The following is a 9,689-nucleotide window of genomic DNA, read 5'->3' as shown; positions in this document are numbered from 1 at the left end:
AAAGAACTCTCCCTCTTCTCTCTTCCTTTCTCTATCTCTCTAATTCCTTCACTCATTCTATCTCTCTTATATATCATTATCAATGACTAATTACAAATTTAACAATCAAAATATACAACATAACATTCTCTAATTGTATTTAAATTATATTAAAATTAAAATTAAAATAGTAAAATTAAAATATAGCTATATTATATATCATATTTATATATTACTAACTAATTTAATAACTAAAATGTATTACATAACACTCTCTCATTAAAATTTAGAAAAAATATTTTCCTTTAAAATTAGTAAACATTCTTCTTATATTTTCTTATCTACCTCTCTCTTTTTTCTATTTCTCTCTATTATTTTCACTCTATATATAATTTATAATTCATATTTTATATTAATAATTTGACAAATCAAAATGTGTCACCAGATATATATTACTAATTAAAATAAAAAATTTTCTTAGCTTCCAAAATTAACAAACTCCCTCTCTCATTATTCTTCTTCTTTATCTTTCTCTTTCTTTTCTCTCATTCTCTATTTGTCTCTACCTTTATGTTCTACAAAAAATAAAATTAACAACATAATATAATTTAAATAAAAAATATTATTATATACATATTTTTTATTTAATTTTAAATTTTTATTGCTTATATTTTTAATATATATTTTTACTTTTTTTCTTTTAAAATATTTATTACATATAATTTAAAAAAAATACTAATGTTATGATTAAAAGTTAGAATCAAGATTCAATTATTTTTAAAAAAAATCAGTTAATTTTATAACTATCAATATAAATTTTTTTATGTTAATATCTAATTATATTTTTATATATATAGAAAAATATTAATTTTAAATAGCAAGCATAAAAATTAATTATTTCTATTTGTGCAACAAACTTAATACTTAATCAAGTATAAAAATATACACGTTAAATTCTTTCAACTTTTAGATAACGAATGTTAAAATTAAGTAAAAAAAATTAAATTTTTATTTGAAAATAATAACTAAAAAATTTATTATTTAATTTTGTTTAAGACTCTCGTCTTCTTAGCCGACGGAGACTTTTATCCCTTACGACCATTTTATAAAAGTAGTTTAATACTATAAACTTTTCGTGTCATAATCTATACTACTAAGACTGACGTAATTTTAAAAGATTTATATCCCTGTAATAGCATTACGGGTAAAAATACTAGTTTAACACTAATGTAACATGCATCTAATTAAACAATAATCCAAACTAAATAACTCGTGAAAAAAAAGCATCTAACACATAAGTTTTTATAAATAAAAATTAAATAAATTAGACACGAATCATTTAACTAGGGTCAAAGTATAAATGTCTTTATTAAAAACTACACACAACTATTCTGTTTTGTCGAGCCTATATTTTATATCTTAAAATAAAAAAAAAAAACAATTTTATAAAAATACCGAATTACGACCTACCAAAGTAGGAATACATTGTCAACATTGTTATTAACCATCAATTGTTGCTGAATACTTGTCATTCTTTATGATCATATGGAATGATTTAGACTTGTCCTCCTCAACCATATCTCTAAGCACATCATCCTCAATATTCTCGGCTAGCCACTGCGAAGGAGCCTCCGCAGATTCCTCGTGGAATATCATGCAAGAAACCCGCTCTTTCCATTTGTTTCTCCTATGCTTATCTACCTCCAATGAATCTGAAGTTAGTAACTGATACACATAAACCGTTTTCTGCTGCCCTGGTCTGAAAGCCCTCGCAATCGCTTGCTTCGTCTTGGAAGGATTCCATTCCGAATCCAACATGATCACTCTAGAAGCCGCAGTTAGACTAATCCCTTCTCCGCAGGCCGTGATTGAGGCAAGAAGCACCCTCGAAACACCATGAGGATCCTCGAACTTATCGATGACTTTCCCGCGTTCGAACAGTTCAAGTTCCCCGTTGAGTACCAAGATCTCTCTGTCTTTTCTCCAATTAAAAACTCTCTCAAACAATTCCACAAGCAGCTTCACTGGTGCAATGTTGTGGCAGAAGATCAAGATCTTCTCCTTCGCGAAAACGCGGCTTATGAGGCTAAGAACAAATCTCACCTTAGAGCCTTTCTTTAAATCATTCCTGACTTCATCTAACTCCCTCAATCGCTCCACACTCAAGAACTTAGCTACGCACGCCACCGTTTTCACCAGCCATGGATGGATTGATCCAAGTGTTATAAGAAGCTCTAACTCCAGAGGGTAACCATGGCACTCACCCATTTTCTGGTGCAGTTCAAACAGAATCTTGAACTGTATATCAGTTGTGTTCATCACCAATGTATAGATCTGTAAACCAGGCATAGTAATATTAGAGTTGCCAACATCATACACATCAATGAATTCATTTGTTAGTTTCTTCAACAAATTCAGACCCTGTTCCGTGTCTTCGTCATCGCTCGAGTTTATTCTCTTGGCAATCTGGTCCAGGAAGAATTTCCTCGCCCGTGCCTCGAGCAAATGTCTTGCTTTCTCAGCAATCTTTTGATTCGTCCGGTATTTACCATCTAACTCTGATAAAGCTTCGTGAACAAACTTGGGCCTGGCCAAGCACAACGTGTTGAAAAACTCGCAGAAATTGTTCTGAAACAAGGTTCCAGAGAGCAAAACTCTGAGCTCTGTATTTACCTTCATCAAAACTTTCCTCAACCTCGATTTCGTGCTTCGAGGATTGTGCCCTTCGTCGAGAACCAAGATCCCAGGTCTTTCTCTCAAGACTTTTGCCATATACTTTCCGTGAGAGAATCTGGAATCTTCGCGCATATGCGAAAGAAACGAAGTATAGCCCATGATTAGGACACTGGGATGCTCATGCCATTTGTGAATCTTTGTTAGACAGTCAAGAACATGCTTTACATCATTCGTTGGCTTTGGAATGCCAGGAATGGACACGGTATTCTCCTTGAACTTCTTCTGCGACGAGCGGCCATGGATAATATAAATCGGTAAAGGAATCTCCCATTTGATGAACTCCTTGTACCATGTGTAGAGTGTAGTTTTTGGAGCAAGAATCAGTGGCCTTTTCCCTGGGAAAAGCTTCAGATAACTGACAAGAAACGCGATTATGAGGAAGGTTTTTCCAGCTCCCGGAGAATGAGATATCACACAACCACCAATGCTTTTGGATTGTGACTCCATTTGTAATGGTTCCATTGACCCTGCAATGTTTCGCCAAAGAAACTCAAATGCTTTTCTTTGGTGGACATGCATTTTTACTTTCAAATCTGGAACTAGTTCCCAAACATTGCCATTTTCTTCATTCATAGGTTCATCTCTAGAAGCATCAACGGTTGAGAAAAACTTGGTGTCCCCGGCGTCTTCCTCAGCCTCCAGCTTCTCTGAATCACTCCGTTGATTCTCCTCTTGCCTGTGCCTTGTTTTCTGTGGCAACTGTCAACATAAACAAGGTCATATTATAATTTAAAAGAAAAAAAGAAACATAAAAATTGGGTAGAAAAAGTGGAAACTGATTTTTTTTAAGAAGCTACTTTATACAATTAAGACAAGGTGAAACTCATATACAATCAAGAATCATTAGATGATAATTTAATCAAACCTGTCAAATTATCTAACAATTCTCAGTCAACTTTACAGGAAGACAATTGCACGTGAATTTTCACCTTAACATAATTCCTTGAAAAAACATGTTCAATTACACAATTAAGAAAAACAACTCACAAATTCTGTTGCGACGTCTTTGATGTCGACCCTAACAACACCGCATCTAATGCAGTAAATTCCAATTTCATCATCCGATCTATAATCATGTTGGCAAACTTTGTTGCAGTTTCCTATAGTTTCAGCAAGAACTGCATCTGAACTTGAATCCTGATTCAACAATTGAACTGAATACATAAGCATTAAGGAAAAGAAGTTTATACATAATAGAACACATGAAGCAAAGAGTGTTGGTTTTTCACCTTTGTTTCTTCAACAAGATGACTTGATGCCATTGACATTTCCATTTCTCTCCACAACATAGCCGTTTCAGAAATTTCTTCTTCCTCCACTTGAGATTTTCCCATCTCATTCTTTTGTTCACATTCTCTTGTTGTAGCCATCCACTGCTCCCTTATACTTGGTTGCTCTTTTTCAACATTAGAAACCTCTTCAATTTGCCTCAGATATGAATCTATGACTTCCTTGTATGAAACTGCGTTTAAGGTTCTGTCTTTGTAAGGTCTCTCTTCATCATCAAGATTCCTACTACTTTTTGTATATGTTGTTGAACTTGAATGGTGGTTTCTTTTCTCTTGAACTCTTCTTTTCGAACTTAAACCTTCCCACCCAAGTTCCTTGTCTATATCTTCTAGATCAACCGATTTCTTCTTGTGTAACTTTGCGGCGCCATAACCACTATAGATTCTTGAAGAAAGTTCTTCCCCGTTTTCTTCGTTCCCTGAAATTGAAGACATTGTATGGATCAAAATTTAACTCATCAAAGTTTTTCCTATTTAACATAGAAAAATTACTCAAGATACAAAATCTTGTTTTTAAATTTTCATTTGCTGTTTGTACTATTTTTTCTGCAAAATTCTCAAAACAAGATCTACAAGACTCTTTTCAAGATAATGGGATACATAAATTTGTTTAGAAAATGAGACAGATAGAAAGAAAGATGAAATTTTGCAATGTTATGTGCTAAAATTTGTTTAAACACTGGAAATATTTGTTATAGAGATACATCATTTCAGTCTCATGTCTTTCTCTATTATCTCAATGTTTTTTGTATTATCTCAATGTCTTTCTCTATTATCTCGACATAAAAGATAGTTATTTTTTGAGTCCTGTTAGGGAGCAAATGGACTATTTGTACAATGTGTACAATGGGTTATTAAGTTACAAAATGAACATCACCTATACTATCTAGAATAACCATCCGAGTACTAGGGATAATAAACATCTTCCCAAAAACTTAAACTGATTTTGGGGTTCACCTAGGATTGAATTCTTGACCTTTCGGATCTAAAGTTCTAATACCATGTCATGATACCACTCATCCCAAAAACTTTAGCTGATGAGAAAAGGTAACACTAATGGTTATATCTCTAATACTCCATAAACTTTCATTGTACACATTGTACAAATATTTCATTGGCTCCTCATACTTTTTCTTATTTTTTTTATGAGGTGGGTTACTAATGCACAAGTAAAATTACACTAATAGTGTATCAAAATTAAAATCTTACTAAATATAGTAAATATTTTAGAGAAAACTCACCGGTTTTTTGCGTGTTTTGCCTGTCTCTGAGATTATAACGGTTCTGGGGAAGTGGAATTGGTTCATCTTTCTTGGGAGGAGGAAGAACAAAAATTGGAGGTTGAATTCCATCTTGATCTGCATCACCTAACTTCCCTTCCATTCTTTTCTTCCTTCTTTGGTACGTTACAATTTTCTTGCCACTGTTAACATCTTGTTTATTACACTTTTCTTGGAAGCAAGGCTCCCATGCTAATGGAACAGGCTCTTCTTCTTTGTCTTCGTCTTTGCCTTCATCTTTCGATACACTCATCTTGGGAGGCCAGGTTCTAAGAGTACTAACATCCATCACAGGAACCTCACAACCAAGGTACCGGTCCGGTTGTACATGCCTTCGCTTCGAACGCCTTAATCCCTCAACATTACAGGATGGATCTGCTTTCTCATCTTCAGGGTAATAATCATAACATCTTTTATGACCAATTCTTTTAATAGCATCATGTGTATCAATTTGAGAGACCATGGATTGCACAATGCCATCATCATCTACTTTGAAATTCACAACATCTATGTAAGAATCATTAGCATTACTACCTCCCAAAACTTGATACACAATCTTGTTATCCACAGATCTTACATCAAATTTAGCCTTCTTTAAAAAAGATGCAATAACCAGCCATGAAATATCCGATAAGAATTTCCCCAAGAGTAATTTACTTTGGGGTACTGAGGAGCAGTCCATTGATGAATCCCACCTAGAAGAGTTATCTTTAGAGAAACTATTATGGTCAATCTTCTGGAGGATTGAAATTTGATTCAATGCAATTACTTCAACTTCCTTGTTAAGTGTTCTTTGTGTACCAAATGAACCTTGGTTAAGATAGAAGTTGACATAATATTGACATGAACAATCAGAACCATGGGGGTTTCTCTTTATGGAATTTATTCTACCATCAATCCACACCTACGTTTTAACAAGAGAAAAAAAGGGTCAGATTTAATGCCTTGAAACAACAGCAGATTATTTACCTAAAGTTGGCCATATAGGGAGATTTTTTTTGTTGCCCATGGTATCTTTCAGTGTCGCAAACTAAGAACTAATCCATCACGGACCATAGTCCATAACTTTATTTAAAGGTTTGTTGTTGGCCAATAAATTACTGCATACACAAAACGAGATTCAAAATCTCCACATTTATTTAAGCAGATTAACTAATTAACTACTAGACCAACACATAGCCATATAGAGCTTTTAACTCAAGCTAAGTGATGTGATGTGAGCAAAAGTACATCAAGAGGATATTTATATTTGTTCTATTATATCTCCCATTCTCTAAAGCAATCTAAAATTCTAATATAGTATTTCACATGAATATCCGTATATTTCTACTGGGGATGAAATTGAGGATTAATTAACATGAATATCAAAATTAATTGAAAAATAAAATAAAAATTTGTACTAATCTATTGCATCATCAAAAGTCAATTAGTAAACTCCACTCAACTGTTCAAAGACTACTACTTTTGAAAAACTAGTTGAATGAAAAATTGTCTCAACTTACAGGATCATTATTATTATTAGCAGTGCATTGTGGAGTTGAAAGAACACATATATCAACACCAGACCGTAGAAAAGAAGAACAATCTGATGAAGTGGCTTTTCTTGACTTTATCCGAATGTCTAAAGTGGGGCCTCTCTTCAAAACCAAACGTTGGTTTTCCTTAAAATATATGATCATAGTTCCTGACTCTATTTTCATATGCTCCACTGGTTGCCATGATCCAAACAAAAATCCTTCAAAAGCTGTTGAAAAAGAAGATTTTGCTAAGGGATTTATGCTGTAAAAAAAACGATTTAATAATTCGATTATGTATTATTATATTATTAGTAAAATTATAAAAATGTTTACATACAATTAAAATGTAATTTAAAAAAAAAAAGATTTTAGTTGTTATAATAAAATATTCGTTTTTTTAATTTTAGACTTTATTTAAATGTCTATTTTAATTATAGTCATTATATTGTTGACTTTATTTCCTCTTCTCTTGATCCAAACTTAATTTGTTGGTGTAAATATTATTCATTGGTTTCTTTGACGTTTTGTTCCAATTATTTTTTCTTTCTTTTGTTTTATCATGTTTTGACGTTTTGTTTGATCACGAGAGAAATTTTTTGCATGGTTATGGATTAAAACAGAGAGAATAGGAAATGCTTACGATAATAAGCATCGATTGGATGCTTCCATTGATGTATAGGCTTTTTCCTTTGTGGCATTTCTTGGATTCGATTTTAACAGCTACAAGCTCAGTGATCTTTTGTAATGTGCATCTGCATTATGTAGCAAAATATGAAAAGAAGAAAAAGCCCTTGACATGAATTTTTATTCCTTCAATGAAAAGTTTTGCAAGACCAACATGAAAATTCTTTGCATGAATAGATATAAATTAATCATGGCATTTATATTTTATTTGTCTTTCGAAGTCATTGGCAAATGTGTCTCAGGTTCATTCATTAACATAGGAATAAATGACATAGAACATTTGAGGAGTGGGGAAAAAATATATATATTAAAATAAATTTTGTTGAATATTATTAATTATATTAAAAATATAATAGAGATATAAAAAAAATAGTGAATATTTTTATTTTTAAATTATTATTTATTATATATAATTTATAAAAAATAATTTTTTATTTCTAAAATTTAAACTTAAAACATTTTAATTTATTTATAGATAATTTGTTATTCTAACTAATTTTACTTTTTATTTATTTAATAATAAAAGACAGAATCAATCATACTGATATACTAATATTTATAATTTAAAATTAAAATTATATATAAATACTACAAAAATTAAACTTGTATAATGTTTATATAAAATAATAAAAACCTAATTTACAAAAATTTGAATTCACTCTTTTCGAATCATATTGCACTAAACAATTTTTTTTTCAAAAATTTTAAAATAATTTATTATAATATTATTAGTAATGTGTTAAAGAAATTAATTGAAATATGTTATGCTGAGCTATTATCTTAGAAATTATATCATATTTTTTTACAAAGAATTAATCTTAAGATATTAATTAACACAATAGTGTATATAATTATATATTATATATACAAAATTACCTATTAATATTCTATTAATAGAAGACATGATTAAATATTAACAAATAAGATATAATAAATATAAATATTGTGGTAATAATTAGTATTAAAATTTTAAATTACCTTTAAATCAAACCAAAACATTAGTCATACACAAGATTATTTAGTTCTTAAAAAAACACTAAAAACTTAAAAATAAATCCCACTTAAAAAACCAAAGATATTAATAGTAAAATTCATATTGACCACTTCTAAAGATAAAAAATAAAATTTGGTTGACAAAATTATTTAAATTAAAAAATCAAAATTTTTAAATTACTCGTTGTTTAAATTATTTTTTTATTAATTTAATATTGATGATAATATTATTCTTAGAATACGTAAGGAGTACATAAAGTTAATCACTAAACTTTTTTTTTTTTCATTCATTTGAAAAAATTTTAGTGCAATTTTGAATCTAAGTCAATTTAAATTCTATACATAGAAGTTTGTGTGTAAATCGAATAAAGATAAGTCAATTAAACTTAAAACACGTTGGCATGTAAATCAAATTAGGAGTCATAGAATTACATAAAAAGCAAACACACATGTAGCTTATATGAAAACAACGTGCTACCTTGTATCGATTTACCTAAATCCTAGATTGGTATAGACTAATTCGATTTACTATTAAAATTTCAAATTCGATGAACCCTAGTTCCATTTATACAGTAACACAAATGGGACATAATGTTTTTATCTTTGAATAATCTATGTAATATTTGCATGAGTTTGGTTTATTAGAGTGCTTTACGCTGAACATTCCTAAATTGAAAATAAAATAAAATATATAAACTATGAAAAGAATTAAAAATTAGATTAATATTTAAATTATAATTATTTGAATTAATATTTGTAATTAAAAATATTAAAAAGAGAAATAATGAAATTGAAAGATATATAGAATCATAGAAAATTATATAAAAAATATAGAGAATTTAAAAATTTACCTTTTGATGAAAAGAAGATGACCACTAGATAAGGAATAGAAAAAGAAGGTTGAAAATATGAAACCAAGAAGAGAATTTAAGAGAATAAGAGAATGACGGCACAAGAACTAAAGTTGATTAGGTTAACTAATAGTCAAAATAACAAAAAAATAAAAAAGTGGATTTAGGGGCTAGCCGATTTAGGGCTTTAAAAATTGGGCTTAGTTTATTTGTAGTGGGGTCATGACTATTCTAAATAAACAAGTTAGCTACGTTAAGTTAATCACGGTCAACCGTTTTCATTTTTAAAAGGTAAATACGATTAATTAAATTGGCTTGATCTAATAGTTAGCTTATTGGTCCGCACTGAAACTTACTTTG

The 9,689-nt window shown here is 30.1% G+C and overlaps 1 protein-coding gene across 1 annotated transcript; it reads right to left on the bottom strand.

Moving 5' to 3' along the window:
- Positions 1 to 1,331: 1,331 nt before the first annotated feature.
- Positions 1,332 to 6,963, bottom strand: LOC107620352 (SNF2 domain-containing protein CLASSY 1-like). Its single transcript, XM_088490397.1, has 5 exons — positions 6,787 to 6,963; positions 5,246 to 6,188; positions 3,945 to 4,453; positions 3,703 to 3,852; positions 1,332 to 3,414 (listed from the first exon to the last, which is right to left on the bottom strand). The coding sequence occupies exons 1-5, from the start codon at positions 6,961 to 6,963 to the stop codon at positions 1,480 to 1,482; spliced, it is 3,714 nt and encodes a 1,237-aa protein (XP_088346523.1). The 3' UTR covers positions 1,332 to 1,479.
- Between the last annotated feature and the right edge of the window lie 2,726 nt (positions 6,964 to 9,689).

The sequence above is a fragment of the Arachis ipaensis genome, chromosome B10, assembly GCF_059453495.1.
Source record: "Arachis ipaensis isolate K30076 ecotype BB chromosome B10, ASM5945349v1, whole genome shotgun sequence".
NCBI classification, from domain to species: Eukaryota; Viridiplantae; Streptophyta; class Magnoliopsida; order Fabales; family Fabaceae; genus Arachis; species Arachis ipaensis.
The sequence above is the reverse complement of the archived record's forward strand: the minus strand, read 5'-3'. Positions and strand labels throughout refer to the sequence as shown.

What these genes read in the sequence shown, in the direction of transcription:
- LOC107620352 (XM_088490397.1), bottom strand. Translation starts at nt 6,963, where the DNA reads ATGATCATATATTTTAAGGAAAACCAACGTTTGGTTTTGAAGAGAGGC. An exon ending in GCAAAACACGCAAAAAACCG is followed by an intron (nt 4,454 to 5,245) that starts GTGAGTTTTCTC and finishes TGATGAGTTAAA; the next exon opens with TTTTGATCCATACAATGTCT. An exon ending in AAGACGTCGCAACAGAATTT is followed by an intron (nt 3,415 to 3,702) that starts GTGAGTTGTTTT and finishes TTATGTTGACAG; the next exon opens with TTGCCACAGAAAACAAGGCA.